General features: G+C 45.5%; 1 protein-coding gene across 2 annotated transcripts in view; it reads right to left on the reverse strand.

Moving 5' to 3' along the window:
- NR1D2 (nuclear receptor subfamily 1 group D member 2) overlaps window positions 1-23,309 on the reverse strand; it is a 42,759-nt gene that overhangs the window by 14,444 nt on the left and 5,006 nt on the right. For both annotated transcript variants that reach the window (XM_075827201.1, XM_075827200.1), the window contains 2 exons: window positions 7,547-7,852; window positions 1,007-1,095 (listed from right to left, as the gene is read on the reverse strand). In XM_075827201.1, the coding sequence (XP_075683316.1) occupies window positions 1,007-1,095; window positions 7,547-7,852 (395 nt within the window). The remainder of the gene's footprint in view (window positions 1-1,006; window positions 1,096-7,546; window positions 7,853-23,309) is intronic.

Raw genomic sequence — 23,309 nt, forward strand, 5'->3', positions numbered from 1 at the left:
CCGGACATATGTTCCAGGCAGCGAAGACGCAAGGAGTAGGATCGGAGGCAGCAGCGGCGGCAGGAGCAGGTAAGTTATGTTTGTGTATGTGATGTGTGTATTATGTTAGTGTTATACTGTATGATTACCACTGTATCTAATCCTCCTACACTGTGTGCCACCATTTTCTGAGCGAATGCACAGTGTAGGAGGATTAGAAGATTCAACCACCTCCTTCTCCTGGCACTAGCCAGGATAAAGGAGGGGGCATTGTGTGAGTACACTAGAGCGTGTGTGTCTACACTAAATTTGCAGCATAAAGCAATGAGGTTGCTTTACCACATTGCAATGCTGCAATTTTGGGAATTGCTCCCTCTAGTGGCCAGCACATGGAAATGTTATAAATGAGAATCTAATTTATAATATTTCCTGACTTGTGAAAAAATTAAAACAATGTTTAATCACTTAAATACTAACTGTTTAACTCAAAAAAATAAATAACAATTCTAGCCCAGTCAGTTCGAAGATGCACCACATTTATTACAGTGGCGGATGCTGGATGATAAATTTGACTTAAAAACATGTTAGACACTTTTGTTTTCCTTACGCCATCTCTTAGTTGTCTTACTTTAGACCAATAAATTGCGCACTCTGGTGCAATTTAAGCCACACCCATTTTCATTAAGCCACGCCTCTTCTAGACTTTTCAAAACTGTCTAGTAAGACACAAAGTATCTAAAACCTATAATAAATCTGACGCAAGTCCTGTACGCCAGTTTTTAAGCGCAAATTGAGCCAGTATCAGGTGTGTTTAGCTTAGTAAATTTCCAACGAAGTGTTCTTTTTCTGGCGGATTTACTTTTAAGATGTTTTTTTCCAATGCAGTAATATGAAGCATAAACATGTTTTTACTGAATTGTATACTTATATATTTCTAAATTCTATATTTTCTAAAGCAGGGTTAAATTTAACAATAAAAATGTACATTTTTAAAAGATAAAATTGGTAGAAATAATGACACACTTACCTTACAGCCTTCACAGGCGTGGACTCCATAGTGGAATCCAGACGCTACATCCCCACACACTTTACACAGAAGTATCATTCCGTTGAATTCTGAAAACATCAACACATCAGGATTAACACTGTCACATTATGTCAAATAACCAACATATATCTGTCCTGCATTGTATTGTATTTAAAGGATAATCTAGAAAACCATATCTTAAAAACATATTCTATTTGTTGGCTTTGTTTGCTAAAAAGTGGAGAAAATGTCAGACGATGTTATTGGTGGAGGTTTGTTTCCATATTTCGTCTTCCGACTTAGACATCTCTGTCAGAATCTCCTATTTACTGCAATGGGACTGCATGTGCATGCAGGACACACCACCACTGATGACATCTTCTCAGTCTCAGTGACATGTTAGAAAATGTTTAGAGGTGAACTTTAATTTTAACACATTTTCTCAACTTCTCCACAAACAAAGACCTTCCCTTTATGGAAAATGTCTCTACCGTCCTGTTACTATCTGGTGGTGTCATTATTCAGTATAGTTTTTTTCTTTATTATGTGGATAAGAAGGATAAGGGGTATTCCATCAATGTCCAACTTCAGTTATTCTCTTTAAAGGGGATCATAAAATTAAAAAAACAGCGCCTTCCATGTCCATTGACTGTGTGCAGGATTACAGCCGTACACTTGATTGGGGCTGCAATACCGCACACAGCCCATGGACAAGAGTGGCGTTGTTTCTAGAATAAAGGAGCTATGTATTTCTAATGATTTACAAACCCTTTAAGGATTCAACTATAATACCATACACAGTGGCAAATGATAGATAGATAGATAGATAGATAGATAGATAGATAGATAGATAGATAGATAGATAGATAGATAGATAGATAGATAGATAGATAGATAGATACAAGAAAATGTTAATCGCACTGTCAGCTCATAAAGATGGGGGTGCAAGCCCGCCAGGGACACGACCAAAGTCACCCAAAATATATATTTCCAAGAATCAGGCAGCACTCCAGAAATGTAGCAAAAATAGAAAAATGTGCTTTATTCCATCCGTCAAAATTAGCAACGTTTCAGCTCTACCATAGAGCCTTTATCAACCTAGTGAACACGTGTTTTAACAGCATATATATAGGGAAGCCTCAATCAAGAAGGAAGTGTTTACATCAAGTGATAATTAACCATAAAGAGTAAATATGGCAAACAGCAAATACATAATATTAAAATAGTGGTATAGGAAATACATGTGGTATCGTAATAAACACATATACAGGTCTCGATTTACAAATAACATAGTGGCAATAAGTGTATATCCGTGATTGTACACAATTAGGCATAAAGGACACCTGTGAGTAAATAGAAAGTAACATATGGAGACACTCACCATGATGATACCGGCCATTGAGTTTCAATATATAATGTGGATAGGTACCTATAGAACCACCCACTCAATCCTGTATAGGTTATCTGTTTGAGGACTACAAGGTTAGTCACATAGACAAGACTATTCAAAGCTCATGGTTGCTATAAAAGAAAGATGCGGTTGCCACTCTACAATTAATAAGGTTCAAACTGACCTCAATCTAAGGGGAATATAAAGGGCAAAATACCCTCCTGTTTAATCCTTACTCATCCTGCCCATATGAACATAAATAGACACAACAGTTCCAATATCCAATGTATACACCACTGACCTATATAGATAACAGTATTAGGGTATGTTCACACGGCCTATTTACGGACGTAATTCGGGCGTTTTTGCCCCGAATTACGTCTGAAATTAGCGCCTCAATAGCGCTGACAAACATCTGCCCATTGAAAGCAATGGGCAGACGTTTGTCTGTTCACACGAGGCGTATATTTACGCGCCGCTGTCAAATGACGGCGCGTAAATAGACGCCCGCGTCAAAGAAGTGACCTGTCACTTCTTTGGCCGTAATTTGAGCCGTTATTCATTGACTCCAAGGAATAGCAGCGCTAATTACGCCCGTAATGGACGCGGCGTTCAAGCGCCTGCACATGCCGGTACGGCTGAAATTACGGGGATGTTTTCAGGCTGAAACATCCCCGTAATTTCAGCCGTTACGGACCCCCGCCGTGTGAACATACCCTTATATTTCAGAATATAATTTTATTGAAAAAATACAATACAATCATTATTAGCCGGTTACACTTCTGGTGAGTTCATCCATGATATTTGAGAGCAATGGATGAACTCACCAGAAGTGTAATCGGCTAATAATGATTGTATTGTATTTTTTCAATAAAATTATATTCTGAAATATAATACTGTTATCTATATAGGTCAGTGGTGTATACATTGGATATTGGAACTGTTGTGTCTATTTATGTTCATATGGGCAGGATGAGTAAGGATTAAACAGGAGGGTATTTTGCCCTTTATATTCCCCTTAGATTGAGGTCAGTTTGAACCTTATTAATTGTAGAGTGGCAACCGCATCTTTCTTTTATAGCAACCATGAGCTTTGAATAGTCTTGTCTATGTGACTAACCTTGTAGTCCTCAAACAGATACCCTATACACAGGGGCGTAACTAGGAAAGACTGGGCCCCATAGCAAACTTTTGACTGGGGCCCCCCCCCTCCCGTGGGTGTCACACAACCCCCCCCATGTAGATAGTGCCTTTTTTACAGCCCCCCTGTAGATAACGCCATAGGGCCCCCCTGTAGATAGCGCCATAGAGCCCCCTCCCTGTAGATAGCGCCATACAGCCCCCTGTAGATAACGCCATACAGCCCCCCCTGTAGATAGCGCCATACAGCCCCCTCGTGTATATAGCGCCATACAGCCCCCCCTGTAGATGGCGCCATACAGCCCCCCCTGTAGATGGCGCCATACAGCCCCCTCTGCAGAGAACGCCATACAGCCCCCTCCCTGTAGATAGCGCCATACAGCCCCCCCTGTAGATAGCGCCATACAGTCCCCACTGTAGAGAACGCCATACAGACCCCTCTGTAGATATCTACAAAGTGGGCTGTATGGCACTATCTACAGGGGGAGGGCTGTATGGCGCTATCTACAGGGGGGACTGTATGGTGTTATCTACAGGGGGGCTGTATGGCGTTATCTACAGGGGGACTGTATGGCGCTATCTACAGGGGGGACTGTATGGCGCTATCTACAGGGTGGACTGTATGGCGCTATCTACAGGGTGGACTGTATGGCGCTATCTACAGGGTGGACTGTATGGCGCTATCTACAGAGGGGGCTGTATGGCGTTATCTACAGAGGGGGCTGTATGGCGCTATCTACAGAGGGGGCTGTATGGCGCTATCTACAGGGGGGGCTGTATGGCGTTCACTACAGGAGGGGGCTGTATGGCGCTATCTACAGGGGGGCTGTATGGCGTTCTCTACAGGGGGGACTGTATGGCGCTATCTACAGGGGGGACTGTATGGCGCTATCTACAGGGGGGACTGTATGGCGCTATCTACAGGGGGGCTGTATGGCGCTATCTACAGGGGGGCTGTATGGCGCTATCTACAGGGGGGCTGTATGGCGCTATCTACAGGGGGGACTGTATGGCGCTATCTACAGGGGGGACTGTATGGCGCTATCTACAGGGGGGCTGTATGTCGCCATCTACAGGGGGGCTGTATGGCGCCATCTACAGGGGGGCTGTATGGCGCCATCTACAGGGGGGGCTTATGGCGTTCCCTACAGGGGGGGGCTGTATGGCGTTCCCTACAGGGGGGGGCTGTATGGCGTTCCCTACAGGGGGGGGCTGTATGGCGTTCCCTACAGGGGGGGCTGTATGGCGTTCCCTACAGGGGGGGGCTGTATGGCGTTCCCTACAGGGGGGGGCTGTATGGCGTTCCCTACAGGGGGGGGCTGTATGGCGTTCCCTACAGGGGGGGGCTGTATGGCGTTCCCTACAGGGGGGGGCTGTATGGCGTTCCCTACAGGGGGGGGGCTGTATGGCGTTCCCTACAGGGGGGGGCTGTATGGCGTTCCCTACAGGGGGGGGGCTGTATGGCGTTCCCTACAGGGGGGGGCTGTATGGCGTTCCCTACAGGGGGGGCTGTATGGCGTTCCCTACAGGGGGGGCTGTATGGCGTTCCCTACAGGGGGGGCTGTATGGCGTTCCCTACAGGGGGGGCTGTATGGCGTTCCCTACAGGGGGGGCTGTATGGCGTTCCCTACAGGGGGGACTGTATGGCGTTCCCTACAGGGGGGACTGTATGGCGTTCCCTACAGGGGGGGGCTGTATGGCGTTCCCTACAGGGGGGACTGTATGGCGTTCCCTACAGGGGGGACTGTATGGCGTTATCTACAGGGGGTCTGTATGGCGCTAACGCCATACAGTCCCCACTGTAGAGAACGCCATACAGCCCCCCCCCCCTGTAGGGAACGCCATACAGCCCCCTCCTGTGGGGAATGCCATACAGTCGTCCCCCCTGTAGGGAACGCCATACAGTCCCCCCTGTAGGGAACGCCATACAGTCCCCCCTGTAGGGAACGCCATACAGCCCCCTCCTGTAGGGAACGCCATACAGCCCCCTCCTGTAGGGAACGCCATACAGCCCCCTCCTGTAGGGAACGCCATACAGCCCCCCCCCCCCTGTAGGGAACGCCATACAGCATCTGTATACTCCTCTAGAAGCAATGTTTCTGGAGGAGCATTTCTCTAATTCAGAACGCAATTTATTGTATCCCAATTATTTCTCTTATGTTCCCGCATAAAACCGTGAGAAAAAACCTGTGTATGTCCCTGGTATAAGCCAGTCGACTTCTAGGGGTGCTCTATTATGTATTCGTAGAACGTGGATCTTTAGTACAGCCTGTGGATGACAGCGACGGGAAACATGCCCTCTGAGGCTGTGTTTACAGCAGCCTTTATCTTTCTAAGGCACAACAGACACAGAGAAGAAGAAGGGGGAATTTGATTTCCCTGTTGCTACTCCATTATTAGATTACTCTCACTCAGCGTCCCCAACCCCCCAAAAAAATGCGACCTACAGGGTGTCCTACAAAAGACATGTATCCCCTATCCACAGGATATCCACAGGATAAGGGATACATGTGTGATCGCTGGCAGCGATAGGGAGAACGAGGGACCGAAAGACCCCCAAGTGCTCCATGACTAACCTCTGACTTCTGGCGTCTGCGCAGCTCAATAAAAATGAAAGGAGCGCTTGTCACACATGCGCAGAAGCGCGACCGGCGCTCCATTCATTTCTACGGAGCTGCCGACAGACCCCGGAAGTCCGAGGTTTGTGATGGAGAACTTCAGGGGACTTTCAGTCCCCCGTTCTCCCTATCAATGCCAGCGATCACACATGTATCCCCTATCCTGTGGATGTCCTGTAGATAGGGGATACGTGTCTTTTGCTTACTGGCAGAGCAGGGAGATACCTCCCTGCTCTGCCGTATTGATCAGTGGCGTCGCGCTGTAGCAGCCATAGAGGCAGCTAGCGGAGCCTCCGGCCATGGTGGCTACTGCTGCTACGGTGGTAGTTACGCCACTGCCTATACAGTATTGAGTGGGTGGTTCTATAGGTACCTATCCACATTATATATGTGGCTAATGTGCGTTTTTCGTACCCGTTCATCCTTTGACTTTTCCTTCTTAATTGAAGGGTAAGTCTATGGTGCGCTCCTATGTATGTATGTACATACAATTGCTCATTTGGTTGCATGCATGCATGTAAATAGATTAAGTTGCCTTCCTACATGATATAGTTACATACGTATAAATAGGTTAAGTTATGGGTTAAAAGGTGTGCAGTTTGGTCCTATTTGTGGACATTTTCCAGATTGTACTCTGGCTTTGGCACTGTATATCCTACGATCACAGTTTGCACCGCATCTTCCCTGCGTTTTCCTTACATTTCCTATGCCAATTGGCATGTAGCGATACTGACGGCCGGTTTCTACCTGCCCTTATCGAATATGGCGATTTAGACACACTACTTACGTTGGCGCATGCGCGGACATGCGCAGTTGAGTGATACACTTCTGACATATTTGGTCCCCTGGGCATGCGCAGTAGCGCAAAGGGGTCGCCGTGAATAGCGCGGTTGTATTGAATCTCAATGGCCGGTATAATCATGGTGAGTGTCTCCATATGTTACTTTCTATTTACTCACAGGTGTCCTTTATGCCTAATTGTGTACAATCACGGATATACACTTATTGCCACTATGTTATTTGTAAATCGAGACCTGTATAGGTGTTTATTATGATACTTTTTTAATATTATGTATTTGCTGTTTGCCATATTTACAGTTTATGGTTAATTATCACTTGATGTAAACACTTCCTTCTTGATTGAAGTTTCCCTATATATATGCTGTTAAAACGTGTTCACTAGCTTGATAAAGGCTCTATGGTAGAGCTGAAACGTTGCTAATTTTGACGGATGGAATAAAGCACATTTTCTATTTTTGCTACATTTCTGGAGTGCTGCCTGATTCTTGGAAAAGATGATAGATAGATAGATAGATAGATAGATAGATAGATAGATAGATAGATAGATAGATAGATAGATAGATAGATAGATAGCATATCAAATAGTCTTACTAGTGGTGACTCCGCCATGGCCTTTGGTCAGGATTGCTGCACTAGAATAGGTTGTTTTTATGCACAGTGTGTCCACATGCTGGTTCTTCTGTGATTCCTCTATGGTGGTGAGGGTCCCACTTGGAAGGTCACTTCTGCTGGTACCATTCCCGATGCTCCCACGGCTGCTACCCTCAGAAGCAGAGCTGCTAGGGGAGGATGGAAGAGAAGACGACGAAGACTGAAAACTACTGTTGGAGCTCTCACTGTGGCAGGAGGAAGGGCTGGAGGCTGAGCTTGAGGAGCTGATGTATGCAATAACACCACCTAGACAATAAAAGATATTGTGAGATGTCATACAAATTAAACGACATAGAGATATTTATTCTGTAATGTTAGTGTAATAATGAAAACAATGGGTCAAATCCACTGTGTAGATATTAGACAGTCTAAACGTAGGGCCCTTTTACACCGGCCAATTATCGGGCAAACGAGCATTCACCGAACGCTCAATTCCGATAATTGCCCTGTGTAAACAGTGCAACGATCAGCCGATGAACGCGCAAACGCCCGTTCATTGGCTGATTGTATAGTTTTGAATGCCTTAAATATTATCGTCGTCGGCAGCACATCTCCATGTGTAAACGGAGGCGTGCTGCTGACATGATAGAAATTTATGGGGATGAGCGACCGTGGTAGCGTGCACTCGTCACCATATTAGTTCCTTCTGAAAGGAGCAAACGAGTGCTGATCATCGTTGCTCGGTTCTCGTGTAAACGGCCCACGTTGGGCCGTGTAAAAGTACCCTTAGACCAGGCAGGCAGAAAATGTACCTAATTATCCCAGTGGTACACGGTGTATGATAAATTTGGTGCATCTAGGTAGACTTGCTAGACACTTTACCTACGTACAGTGAAGGAAATAAGTATTTGATCCCTTGCTGATTTTGTAAGTTTGCCCACTGTCAAAGACATGAACAGTCTAGAATTTTTAGGCTAGGTTAATTTTACCAGTGAGAGATAGATTATATATTTAAAAAAAACAGAAAATCACATAGTCAAAATGATATATATTTATTTGCATTGTGCACAGAGAAATAAGTATTTGATCCCCTACCAACCATTAAGAGTTCAGCCTCCTCCAGACCAGGTACACGCTCCAAATCAACTTGGTGCCTGCATTAAAGACAGCTGTCTTAAATGGTCACCTGTATAAAAGACTCCTGTCCAAAGACTCAATTAATCAGTCTGACTCTAACCTCTACAACATGGGCAAGACCAAAGAGCTTTCTAAGGATGTCAGGGACAAGATCATAGACCTGCACAAGGCTGGAATGGGCTACAAAACCATAAGTAAGACGCTGGGTGAGAAGGAGACAACTGTTGGTGCAATAGTAAGAAAATGGAAGACATACAAAATGACTGTCAATCGACATCGATCTGGGGCTCCATGCAAAATCTCACCTCGTGGGGTATCCTTGATCCTGAGGATGGTGAGAGCTCAGCTGAAAACTACACGGGGGGAACTTGTTAATGATCTCAAGGCAGCTGGGACCACAGTCACCAAGAAAACCATTGGTAACACATTACGCCGTAATGGATTAAAATCCTGCAGTGCTCGCAAGGTCCCCCTGCTCAAGAAGGCACATGTACAGGCCCGTCTGAAGTTTGCAAATGAACATCTGGATGATTTCGAGAGTGATTGGGAGAAGGTGCTGTGGTCAGATGAGACTAAAATTGAGCTCTTTGGCATTAACTCAACTCGCCGTGTTTGGAGGAAGAGAAATGCTGCCTATGACCCAAAGAATACCGTCCCCACTGTCAAGCATGGAGGTGGAAACATTATGTTTTGGGGGTGTTTCTCTGCTAAGGGCACAGGACTACTTCACCACATCAATGGGAGAATGGATGGAGCCATGTACCGTCAAATCCTGAGTGACAACCTCCTTCCCTCCACCAGGACATTTCAAATGGCTCGTGGCTGGGACTTCCAGCACGACAATGACCCGAAACATACAGCCAAGGCAACAAAGGAGTGGCTCAAAAAGAAGCACATTTAGGTCATGGAGTGGCCTAGCCAGTCTCCAGACCTTAATCCCATCGAAAAGTTATGGAGGGAGCTTAAGATCCAAGTTGCCAAGCGACAGCCTCGAAATCTAAATGATTTACAGATGATCTGCAAAGAGGAGTGGCCAAAATTCCATCTAACATGTGTGCAAACCTCATCATCAACTACAAAAACCGTCTGACTGCTGTGCTTGCCAACAAGGGTTTTGCCACCAAGTATTAAGTCTTGTTTGCCAAAGGGATCAAATACTTATTTCTCTGTACATAATGCAAATAAATATATATAATTTTGACAATGTGATTTTCTGTTTTTGTTTTTTTTTTTAAATATAATCTATCTCTCACTGGTAAAATTAACCTAGCCTAAAAATTCTAGACTGTTCATGTCTTTGACAGTGGGCAAACTTACAAAATCAGCAAGGGATCAAATACTTATTTCCTTCACTGTACGTACCTAACTTTTTAGGTGACTTTTCAGAATAAACTGTCATGTGTATATATAAGGAATAACACTATTTATGGCCATGACATCACTTGTATTCTGCATTATTTAGCAGTTTTCCCCTCTGCAGGCTATGTCTCTAATTCTCAGTCGTCTATCTGAGAATCCATCACCAGGGTGACAGAAATTTTAACAGCAGGTGCAGCAGCGTCTCTGTGTGTTTCTCACTGTGCTCCTGCTCCCCCACCATATTCTTGGATAGGTGGGCAGTGAAGAGACACCCCCCCCCCCTCCACCTTCTGAAGCCTGTTAATTCTGTTCTGCAACCAGGGACAAGCTTTGCTTGACAACAGGGGGTGGACAGCAGATTACAGCAACGGAGACACCCAGTGGGAGTACATTCACACAGAATTTGCATGGATAAAACAACTACATTTTAATAGGAAGTAAATTACAAAGTTGATCAGAAATACTATTAGATTAGCATAACTATTTGAAAAGTTAGTGTCCTTTTAATTCAGTGCTTTTTAAGCCTGGCCCTTTTTGCTAAGCCCCGTTCCTCTTTTTATGTGTCTAGAGAGGTGCAACCTTCTGTTCTAAAATGATATGCGCCAAATTGTGGTGCAATTTTTCAACACATTCTAGGAACACATTGCTAAATGTGCCCCGATGTTTTCATAAAATATATTGCTAGGAAAAAAGATATGTGCAGTCACTAACAAAGAAAGTTTAATATCTGGTGTTTATGCAGCTACTTAGGGTTTGAGCTCTGGTCTTCTTGCACAGATCCTTGCCACATCTGCCTGCACTGCTTACAAGCAGAATTCTGATGGTCAAGTGCATTTTTATTGCCAAAATGAGAGGGAGATAAGAAGCTGCCAAGTGCTTCTGGATCTGCTTATTTCCTGGTTGTAAAACCTTAGCTTCCATTTGCATCACCATTGAGATCAATGGTGATGGAAACATTGCTAATGGTTTCCGTTTGTCACCATTCCGTCAGGTTTCCGTTTTTTATGACGGAATCAATAGCGCAGTCGATTTATAACCCAACCCTGATCTATATTTTTCTACAAATGTCTCTGACCTGTTTGGAAGGCCCCTTGGTCTTCATGTTTCTTGCTTAGCGGTGCTGCATACCTTGGGGGCCTTTCAGAACAGGTGTATTTATACTGACATCATGTGACAGATCACGTGACACTTTGATTGCACACAGGTGGACCTTATTCAATTAATTATAGGACTTCTGAAGTTAATTGGTTTGACCAGTGTAAAGGATCTGCCAGGCACAGCTTCGGGGTTAACGCCCATAGGTAATCAGTCTGCACCTGAGTCTATGTCTCTGAGATTGACTCCAGCTTCCACCACTCAGGTTGGCAGGCTTAGGAGTGGGAGAGCCTATCGCAGCCTGGCCAGACTCAGCTAGCTCCCGCCCTCTGTCTATTTATACCTGCCTTTCCTGTTCCTCCTTTGCTTGTGATTCTTCTCGTGTGGTTTCCTTGCCCAGCTACAGCTTCTGACTATTTGATCCTGCTCCATACTGACCCTGGCTTACTGACTTCTCTCCTGCTCTGCGTTTGGTACCTCGTACACTCCTGGTTTTACTCGGCTCGTTCACCTCTCTTGTTGCTCACGGTGTTGCCGTGGGCAACTGCCCCATTTCCCTTAGCTTTGTATACCCTTGTCTGTTTGTCTCGTGCACTTACTGAGCGTAGGGACCGCCGCCCAGTTGTACCCCGTCGCCTAGGGCGGGTCGTTGCAAGTAGGCAGGGACAGAGTGGTGGGTAGATTAGGGCTCACTTGTCCGTTTCCCTACCCCTATCATTACATAATCACAAGCCCATTACCTAGTCTACCCTGGTCCCTGTCTCTACTATGGACCCCCTTGAGACCCTGGCCAAGCAAATGCAGGGTCTCTCCCTACAGGTCCAGGCCCTGACTCAGAGGGTCAACCAGCCTGACGCTACCATGGTAGTGCCCCTCACCTCACCTCTTGAACCCCACCTCAAGTTGCCTGACCGGTTCTCAGGGGACCGGAGGACTTTTCTCTCCTTTCGGGAGAGTTGTAGGCTCTACTTTCGCTTAAAGCCTCACTCCTCAGGTTCTGAGAGCCAGCGGGTGGGTATAAATATTTCCCGGCTCCAGGAAGGGCCCCAAGAGTGGGCCTTCTCCTTGGCTCCTGACGCCCCTGAACTTTCCTCCGTTGATCGTTTCTTTTCTGCTCTCGAACTCCTTTATGACGAGACTGACAGGACTGCCTTTGCCGAGAGTCAGCTGGTGACCTTACGTCAGGGTAAGAGACCTGTTGAGGAGTATTGTTCTGACTTTAGGAAGTGGTGCGTAGTTTCTCGGTGGAATGACCCTGCCTTAAGGTGAAAGTTTAGGTTGGGTCTGTCGAACGCCCTGAAAGACCTGCTAGTTAACTATCCCTCTTCTGACTCCCTAGACCAGGTTATGGCTTTAGCGGTACGACTTGACCGACGTCTCAGGGAACGACAACTTGAATGTTTTTGTGTTTTCCCCTCTGACTCCCCCATGATGCCTCCCGAGGTCCCGTTGCTTCGCTCTTCCACGGAAGACTCGGAGGTACCTATGCAACTCGGGGCCTCCGTGTCCCCCCGACAACGTAGAGAGTTCCGCAGGAAGAATGGTCTCTGCTTCTATTGTGGGGATGACAAGCATCAAGTGAACACCTGTCCTAGGCGTAAGAATAAGCAGCCGGAAAACTTCCGCGCCTAAGTGATCATCGGGGAGGTCACTTGGGCGCACAGGTATTTCCCGTAAATATGAAACGTAATAAAATCTTGCTTCCCTTTCAGGTCTCTTTTGGTGGTAGGTCTGCTACCGGCAGTGCCTTCGTGGATTCAGGGTCTTCTGCTAATATCATGTCTGTGGAATTTGCTATGTCTCTAGCTATGCCTTTGATTGATTTGCCTAAACCTGTCCCGGTAGTGGGTATCGACTCCTCTCCTCTTGCTAATGGTTATTTTACACAGCATACCCCTGTTTTTGAACTCCTTGTTGGCTCCATGCATTTGGAGCAGTGCTCTGTACTGTTTATGCAGGGATTATCGTCCGATTTGGTTTTAGGCCTTCCCTGGTTGCAGTTGCATAATCCCACATTTGACTGGAATACTGGGGAGCTTACCAAATGGGGTAATGAATGCTTGACGTCATGTTTTGCTGTTAATTATATTTCTCCCCCTGAGGAGGTGAACACGCTACCTGAGTTTGTGCAGGACTTCGCTGATGTTTTCTCTAAGGAGGCCTCCGAAGTGTTACCTCCTCATAGAGAATACGATTGCGCTATCGAATTGGTACCAGGAGCTAAGCTCCCTAAGGGTAGGATATTTAATCTTTCTTGTCCCGAACGTGAAGCCATGAGAGAGTATATGCAGGAATGCCTGGCCAAGGGTTATATTCGCCCCTCTACTTCTCCGGTAGGTGCTGGCTTCTTCTTCGTAGGGAAGAAGGATTGTGGTCTTGGGCCATGCATTGACTACCGTAACTTGAATAAAGTCACTGTAAGGAACCAGTATCCCCTTCCTTTGATTCCTGATCTCTTTAATCAGGTTCAGGGGGCCCAATGGTTCTCTAAGTTTGATCTACGGGGGGCGTATAACCTTATCCGCATCAAAGAGGGGGATGAGTGGAAGACTGCGTTTAACACGCCCGAAGGTCATTTCGAATACCTCGTCATGCCCTTTGGGTTGTGTAATGCTCCTGCGGTCTTCCAGAATTTCATAAATGAGATTTTAAGGGATTACCAGGGGGTATTTCTTGTAGTGTACCTTGATGACATACTGGTGTTTTCCAAGGACTTGTCCTCCCACATTGAGCATGTCAGGAAGGTGCTCCAGGTCCTTCGGGAAAACAAACTGTTTGCGAAAACCGAAAAATGTGTGTTTGGGGTGCAGGAGATACCATTTTTGGGTCAAATCCTCACTCCTCATGAATTCCGCATGGACCCCGCCAAGGTCCAGGCTGTGGCAGAATGGGTCCAACCTGCCTCCCTGAAGGCGTTACAGTGTTTCTTGGGGTTCGCTAATTATTACAGGAGATTTATTGCTAACTTCTCGGTCATCACTAAGCCTCTTATGGACCTCACTCGCAAAGGTGCTGATCTCCTCCACTGGCCTCCTGAGGCTGTCGAGGCTTTTGAGGTCCTTAAGAAGTGCTTTATCTCGGCCCCGGTGCTGGTTCAGCCCAACCAAATGGAGCCATTTATCGTGGAAGTTGACGCATCCGAGGTGGGAGTGGGGGCTGTCTTGTCCCAGGGTACCAGGTCCCTCACCCATCTCCGTCCCTGTGCCTACTTCTCCAGGAAGTTTTCGCCCACTGAGAGTAACTATGATATTGGCAACCGCGAACTCTTAGCCATTAAATGGGCATTTGAAGAGTGGCGCCACTTCCTGGAGGGGACTAGGCACCAGGTAACGGTCCTTACCGACCACAAGAATCTGGTTTTCCTAGAATCTGCCCGGAGGCTAAACCCGAGACAAGCTCGATGGGCGCTATTTTTTACCAGATTCAACTTTTTGGTTACCTATAGGGCTGGGTCTAAAAATATTAAGGCCGATGCACTGTCGCGTAGCTTCATGGCCAGCCCCCCTTCGGAGGAAGATCCTGCTTGTATTCTGCCTCCTGGTATAATTATCTCTTCTATTGATTCTGATTTAGTCTCAGAAATTGCGGCTGATCAAGGTTCAGCTCCCGGGAACCTTCCTGAGGACAAGCTGTTTGTTCCCCTGCAATTCCGGCTAAGGGTACTTAGGGAAAATCATGACTCCGCACTATCTGGTCATCCAGGTGTCCTGGGTACCAAACACCTCATTGCCAGAAACTATTGGTGGCCTGGGTTGCCTAAAGACGTTAAGGCCTACGTCGCCGCTTGTGAGGTTTGTGCTAGGTCCAAGACTCCCAGGTCCCGACCAGCGGGCTTACTACGTTCTTTGCCCATTCCCCAGAGACCTTGGACCCATATCTCCATGGATTTTATCACCGATTTGCCTCCATCTCAAGGCAAGTCGGTGGTGTGGGTTGTAGTAGACCGCTTCAGTAAGATGTGCCACTTTGTGCCCCTCAAGAAACTACTAATGCCAAGACGTTAGCTACCTTGTTTGTCAAACACATCCTGCGTCTCCATGGGGTCCCTGTCAATATTGTTTCGGACAGAGGGGTATAATTTGTTTCATTGTTTTGGAGAGCCTTCTGTAAAAAGTTGGAGATTGATCTGTCCTTCTCCTCTGCCTTCCATCCTGAAACTAATGGCCAAACCGAGAGGACTAATCAATCTCTAGAACAATATTTAAGGTGTTTTATCTCTGACTGTCAATATGATTGGGTCTCATTCATTCCCCTCGCCGAATTTTCCCTTAATAACGGGGTCAGTAACTCGTCAGGGGTCTCCCCCTTTTTCTGTAATTTTGGGTTTAATCCACGGTTCTCCTCCGTTTCACCTGGTAGTTCCAACAATCCCGAGGTAGAGGTCGTTCATCGGGAACTGTGCACAGTCTGGGCCCAGGTTCAGAAGAACCTAGAGGCGTCCCAGAGCGTACAAAAAACTCAGGCTGATAGAAGACATTCTGCTAACCCCTTGTTTATGGTCGGGGATCTGGTGTGGTTATCGTCTAGGAACTTGCGCCTTAAGGTCCCGTCCAAGAAATTTGCTCCCCGGTTTATTGGGCCGTATAAGGTCATTGAAGTCCTCAATCCTGTCTCCTTCTGACTGGAGTTGCCCCCATCTTTTCGAATACACGACGTGTTTCATGCCTCCCTCCTTAAACGCTGCTCCCCGTCCTTGGCTCCCTCGAGGAAACCTCCTGTTCCCGTTCTCACCCCTGAGAGGGTGGAATTCGAGGTGGCCAAGATTGTGGACAGCAAGATGGTCCAAGGCTCCCTCCAGTACCTGGTCCATTGGAGAGGATACGGGCCTGAGGAGAGGACTTGGGTACCCGCCCGGGATGTTCACGCTGGGGTATTGGTCAGGAAGTTCCACCTTCGTTTCCCCAATAAACCAGGTCCACTTAGAAAGGGTCCGGTGGCCCCTCATAAAAGGGGGGGGTACTGTAAAGGATCTGCCAGGCACAGCTTCAGGGTTAACGCCCATAGGTAATCAGTCTGCACCTGAGTCTATGTCTCTGAGACTGACTCCAGCTTCCACCACTCAGGCTGGCAGGCTTAGGAGTGGGAGAGCCTATCGCAGCCTGGCCAGACTCAGCTAGCTCCCGCCCCCTGTCTATTTATACCTGCCTTTCCTGTTCCTCCTTTGCTTGTGATTCTTCTCGTGTGGTTTCCTGGCCCAGCTACAGCTTCTGACTATTTGATGCTGCTCCATACTGACCCTGGCTTACTGACTACTCTCCTGCTCTGCGTTTGGTACCTCGTACACTCCTGGTTTTACTCGGCTCGTTCACCTCTCTTGTTGCTCACGGTGTTGCCGTGGGCAACTGCCCCATTTCCCTTAGCTTTGTGTACCCTTGCCTGTTTGTCTCGTGCACTTACTCACTTACTGAGCGTAGGGACCGCCGCCCAGTTGTACCCCGTCGCCTAGGGCGGGTCGTTGCAAGTAGGCAGGGACAGAGTGGCGGGTAGATTAGGGCTCACTTCTCCGTTTCCCTACCCCTATCATTACAACCAGACCTTATTTAGGGGTTTCATAGCAAAGGGGGTGAATACAGATAACTTATGCGGTTTTTGTTTTGGGTTTTTAAACAAGGTATTTTTTTATTCATTCCACTATAACTATTTGGATTGTTTTGTCAGGTCTATTACATAAAATCACATTTAAAATCTATTTTAATTCAAAGTTGTATTGCAACAAAACAGTAAAAACCACAAAAGGTTTAAAAAACATGTCTCCCTTAGTTCCTTAGATCAGCTCCTATGGTCACATAATTCTCGGTGGGCAGTCACACTCCCTCCAATACTAAAAACACATGTCCTTGTGTCTCTTTTAAAGGGACTCAAAGTGGCTAAACGCGTGTTTTCTCCGCACAGAAAAATCCATTTTCTATAGAAATGTGTGACCTCCTCTCCTACTAATAAGTACGCCACCTGCTTATCATTGTATCACATTACAAATGTTTATGAGGACAGCATACATCCTTGATAGACAAATAGACAATTGGACACGGATATAGATGTTTCACACGCTTTAGACACAGATTTAGTAAAACACGTGTCTGCACAGGTGGGAGAGCCCCATGAGAACTAATATATTTGACAACGACGTTTGTCAGTCAGCTATTTCCTGTCCCAAGGACTGAATGTAGGATAAGGCCCTGTTCACATTACGTTTCTTGCATACGCTGAGAGTATACATTAGAGTATATAAAAAAAGTATTCAAACGTAAACCTTAGCATATCCATGGACCGTAATGGGTCAATTGTATTCCAAAAGGGTATCCTTTGGGCTACGTTTGACATTCTTTACATTGGCATATTGAACTTCTTTACAGTACAGAATAGTCTACCACGCTATTCTATATTCCATAAAACGGTATACGCGATGTAACGTGTTTTTTTTTACATTATAGTGAATGAATGAATGACGTATGCAGAAAATGAGGCTATAATTATGCATACGTCACAACGGTATATTTTTTATTCCTAGGTTGGGGTAGTGAAGAAATTATTTTTTTTGAGCCTCGCTTATGACCCAGACACATAAAAAGATTCACTTAGATTAAAAAAAACACGTATCATTTTTTTTTCTTTTAAAATGCACACAAATGTATATGAACGTATACCTATATGTAGAATGTATTCGTAAAAGAAAACAGAGGGAAGAATAGAAAAAATTTTTGGGTCTATTTTTATCGTATACGTTAAACGTATACACTCAGTGTATGCAAGAAAAGTGGTGTGGACAGGGTTTTATTCTGGGGCACAAACAGCTGAGCTTACGAAAAATACACTGGACACAGTTACTCTAGGCAGAGATTCAGGAACAAAATCAAGTCTATTTTTGTCTGGAGGTCCACTTTAAAGTATATGTTTTCCTTGGAACATCATTTACAACTGGATAGCTAAACAAATAGATAACTTGTAAATACAGTGCATTACTTATCTCGTCTTTATTAGGCTTAACAGGGTTTTACACAGGACGATTATCGAGCAGACGAGCGTTAATATAACGCTCGTTGCCGATAATAGCCCTGGATAAACGGGAAGGATCAGCAGATGAAGAAGCAAACGCTCGATCATCTGCTGGTCGTATCGTTTTAAAAACAGGGAGATACACTGCCGACATGATTATAATGGATGGGGGACGAGCGATTGGAGTAACGACCGCTCGACCCCATCCATAGCTCCGTGTGACAGGAGCAAACGAGCGCCGATCAACGATGTCTCGTTGATCGGCGCTCGCTGCACTGGCTGCTTATCGGCCAGTGTAAAAAGGCCTTTAGTCCAAACAGGATAGAAATTCTGCAGAATACAGTAGGAGGCAAGAGGATGAGATTTTAACAAATCTCATCCACATGCTGCGGTCACATGTCATCGCTGGTGCCTGGTGAACAGAGTCTGGCGGGGGACCAGAGAAGTGTCACCACGGAAGCCAGGGGATTGGTAAGGTGAGCATAGTCTTTATTTCCGCAAGTAGAAATCCACAACAAAATGTGCACTATTTGATGCAGATTAGTTGCAGAGTCTTGCCGGATTTGATGTGGATAATGGACCCAGCCTTATAGGTCAGAGCTGCATTCACAATTCCGGTGGTTGGAAACAGTCGACAAGCTTGTCAACAGACACCACCTTTAACCCCTTAAGGACACGGCCAATTTTGGCCTTGAGGACAGAGCAATTTTTTTTACATTTCCCTCTTTGCATCCCGACGCTCTTAACTCTTTTATTTTTTGTACGACGTAGTTGTATGAGACTTTGTTTTTTGCGGGACGAGTTGTACTTTATGTAGGTACCATTTTTTGGTACAAATACATTATCGTTTAATTTCTATACATTTTTGATTAGATTAAAATGCAGAAAAAAAAGCAGTTGCGCATCAGTTTTACTTTTTTTTTTTTACACCATACAGCGATCATCATAAATAATGTTATACATTTGTTGTACAGGTTGTTACAGTCGTGGCGATACCAAATATGTCTATATTATTTCATGTTTTGGGACTTATATTTTAAAAAGTTTATTTATTATAAAAAATGTGTGTTTGTGTATTTTATTTACTTTTTATTTATTTATTTACCATTATATTTTTTTTACATTCATTTCACTTTTTTTTTAATCCCATAAAGGGATTTATCATTTTGATTTTGTAACTGCAATGTACTGGCATAGATCTATATGCCAGTACATTAGCCTGCGTACTGATTGTACACAGGCAGTTGTTAGGGCATACCTCAATATGCCCTAACAACAGGAAATATGTTCAGACAGCCCTGGGGTCCTTCACTGGACCCTGGGCTGTCTGGCCATATGAGTTGTGGGCTTTGATCGCGTCAGTTATTTTCTGTGACGCGATCAATGTGCAGTCCCCCCTCTTTGAACGCCGCGATCAGCTTTCATCGTGGCGTTCAAAGGGTTAACAGCGGAGAGAAGATGGTTCTCTCCTCTCCGCTGTCAGAGCGGGGCCGTGGCTGTGTATTACAGCCGTTGCCCCGCTCTCGATCGCACACACAGAGACGGCAGAGACTGCTGTCACACAGGACGAGTATGCTCGTCCTAATGCGCAAAGTGCTTGCCGCTCAGGACGAGCATACTCGTCCTGTGTCGGCAACCAGTTGAAGGGGTTTTCCCATAAAAGACATTCATGACATATCCACAGGATATCAAGAGAAAAATAATTTTTGAAGCAGCACTAATCCCGAATCTGGTGCGGTGCACGCTGTCAAGCCAGGCAAACCCACTCCGGCATGATGTAAATTTTCAAAAGAAGTAGTAGGACAACAGCACATGTCTTCAAATCTTCAAAGTGGTTTTTATTGTCAAGACATCCACAATCGACAGGCAACGTTTCGACCCATAGTGAGTGAGGGGTCTTTGTCAAGAGGCTTGACAAAGACCCTTCACTCACTATGGGTCGAAACGTTGCCTGTCGATTGTGGATGTCTTGACAATAAAAACCACTTTGAAGACGTGTGCTGTTGTCCTACTACTTCTTTTGAAAATATCCACAGGATATGTCATAAATGTCTGAAAGATGCGGGTCCCACCTCTGGGACCTACACCTATCTCTAGAGCGGGGCCCCCTAAACCCCGTTCTAGCTTTGTCTGATCTCGCTGCCTCCGGACCACTTCCTGGTTTAATGGTCGGAAGTTACGAAAACAGCGTAGCTGAGGTCTATGGGACTTATGGAAACAGTGTAGCTCAGCGAGCTTCGCTATTTTCGTAACTCCCGACCATATAACCTTTTTCATGGTCTGAATTCACCTGATTCAGCCGCAACAGAGAGCAGCAGAACAGGGTTTAGGGGGCCCCGTTCTAGAGATAGGTGCGGGTCCCAGAGGTGGGACCCGCATCTATCTGACATTTATAACATATACTATGGATATGTCATAAATGTCTCTCATGGGAAAACCCCTTTAAAGCTTAGCAAAGCCCCTATTAAATAGAGGGTCTCTTAGCTTCTCCTACATCAGATTATTATTAAGTGCCTTGTATAAAGACTGCACTTCCTTAAATGCATATTAACAGAAAAAGTTTGTGCAGATTATAAACCAACAAGCAGCGTATCCGACCTGAGACCCGCAGTACATTCCGTCCAAAAAATTGCACCACATTGTGGTGGAGTTTTTCGGGAGGAATTTGAAAAAACCCAAAAACCTGTTCATACACCCCCCGGCCGTTGTCATGGGGACGCGTCCCTCCTTTGCCGTCTGGCCTCCCTGGATGATGCTGCAACCCATGTGAACGCTGTAGCCTGTGATTTTTGCTGCATTTTTTTCCGGAGCGTGGGCATAAGATTTTAAAAATATTATCCACTTTGCTGCTACTGTAAATGCTGCAAAATTTCCGTACAGAATTTTGTTGCAGAAAATATGCAGCGTTTATGCTAGGTGGAAACCCAGCCTAAGGGTGCAGTCACACGTGGCGCAGCAGAATTACTTTTGAAGATTATGTGGTGAATTTGCATATTTCAGTGCAGAATTTTACATAGCATTGAAGTCTATGATTAAATTGCGCATCGCAACACATACAGAAAATGCTTCGTAAACCATTTCTGCAGCAGAAAATCCTGAACAGAAATGTAAACCATGTGTTTGTTGCAGATTTTGTTTCCACTTATAGGAATACATGGTGTAAATTTCCGCAGCGGATTTTTCCACTACGGAAAATTACGTCATGTGTGACTGCACCCTAAGGGCATGGCCAGACGTGGTGTATTTCTGCCGACACTGTCCGCATCAATGCCGCACATAATCTGCGTTGCAGATTCTGTTGCGGCTTTGCCTAAAATGTGCAGTAAATTGATGCGGATTAGCCGTTGCGTATTCAGGTGAAGAGTACTTCCTGCTGTCTTTTAAAACATTTAATCTAAGGCCCCATGCACACGAACGTAAAAACGCCCGTAATCACGGGCCGTAATTATAGCACGGGCAGGCCCATAGAAGTCTATGAGGCTCCCGTAATTACGGGTGACTACGTGTATGAACCTGTAATTACGGGAGCGTTGCTAGGCGATGTCAGGAGATAGTCTCTGTGCAGGGTGCTGAAAGAGTTAAATGATAGGCAGTAACTCTTTCAGCACCCTGGACAGTGACTACCGATCACAATATAGATCAACCTGTAAAAAAAATAAAAGTTCATACTTACCCAGAACTCCCTGCTTCTTCCTCCAGTTTGGCCTCCCGGGATGACGTTTCAGCCCATGTGACCGCTACAGCCAATCACAGGCTGAAGCGGTCACATGGACTGCCGCGTCATCCAGGGAAGTCGGGCTGGATGTTGAAAGAGGGACGTGTCACCAAGACAACGACCGGGTAAGTATGAATTTCTTTTACATTTACTACGGAAAGGGCTGCCCCTTCTCTTTAACCTGCACTGATAGATAAAAGGGGCTGCCGATTAGTGCAGTGCAATTTTGCAGCGAAAACGTGCCCGTAAATACAGGTGCAATACGGGTCGAATACGTGTGACCAAGGACCCGTATTTACGCCAGTATTTACGGGAGGCAAAAAATAAGTTCATGTGCATGAGGCCTCAGTCTGGCTATAGACCTAGAAACATATAGGTCCAGCCAGAATGAAGAAATATCCTATTTGTAAAACCAATACGCAACGCAACACACATAACATCTGCGGATTTCATTGCGGAATTTTGAAACTCCATTGAAGTTAATGGAGAAATTCCGCAATAAGTCCGCAACAAGTCTGCCACACGTCCACAACAGCCAGCGTATGCTGCGGACACCAAATTCCGCACCGCAGCCTATGGTCCGCAGCGGAGTTTTACGCAACGTGTGCACGAACTAAAAAGGTGTGGAAACCAATGGAGAAAATGTCCGCTGCGGATTTCCGCAGCGGACTGGCTGCAGCAGAATTCCAGAGCAATTCCGCCACGTCTGGCCGTGCCCTTAGGCTCACTACAAAATAAATAATGAAAAGTATTTTAAAAGTTAGTAAACATTTTATGTAGATGAAATATATATGTAAACAGTAAAATGGTGTTAAAAGGTGAACATACAGTTGAGGTGTTCAAGAATGTTTAATTCCTTTTTTATTATCATTTAGAGGAGTATACCCATGTCAGACATTTATGGTATAGGAAATGTCTGGGATTCACACCTATTCCAAGCTTCTACGTTTTCGTGGAATTGACAAACTGCTTCTAGGATCAAGAGGAGGTGACTGGGGTAAGAAGCTTGCACAGTTGGAAAGCCGATGGATCTTTAAATTGGGCAGTTTAGCACCATTGGGCTTGAATGAAAGTTTGGGTTTTAATGCCTCTCTGTGAATATCCTCTTTTTAAAGGGTGGAGGGAAGGTCAGCCGTTTATGGATTAATATCGGTTACTTTTCATTCTATTTTTATTATATATTAATTGCTTCTCCTATTTTAGTTTCGATATTCCCTTTCGCTTTGTCGTTGGGCTAAAGCAGGGGTCTCGAACTCGGCCGGGTAAGTGGGCCACATATAGAAAAAAATTAGAAGTTGACGGGCTGCATTTCAACAATCCACTTTTCCAGTGTCGCTAAATGCAGTCCAGCGACTCAATTGGCAGCGTTTGGCAAACACATAAATGTCAAGATTGGGCAGCCCCTTTTAAGATAGTGCCACAGAGCTCTCAGTAGATACTGCCATAGTGTCCTCTGTAGATACT

The sequence above is a fragment of the Rhinoderma darwinii genome, chromosome 5, assembly GCF_050947455.1.
Source record: "Rhinoderma darwinii isolate aRhiDar2 chromosome 5, aRhiDar2.hap1, whole genome shotgun sequence".
Lineage (NCBI taxonomy): Eukaryota > Metazoa > Chordata > Amphibia > Anura > Rhinodermatidae > Rhinoderma > Rhinoderma darwinii.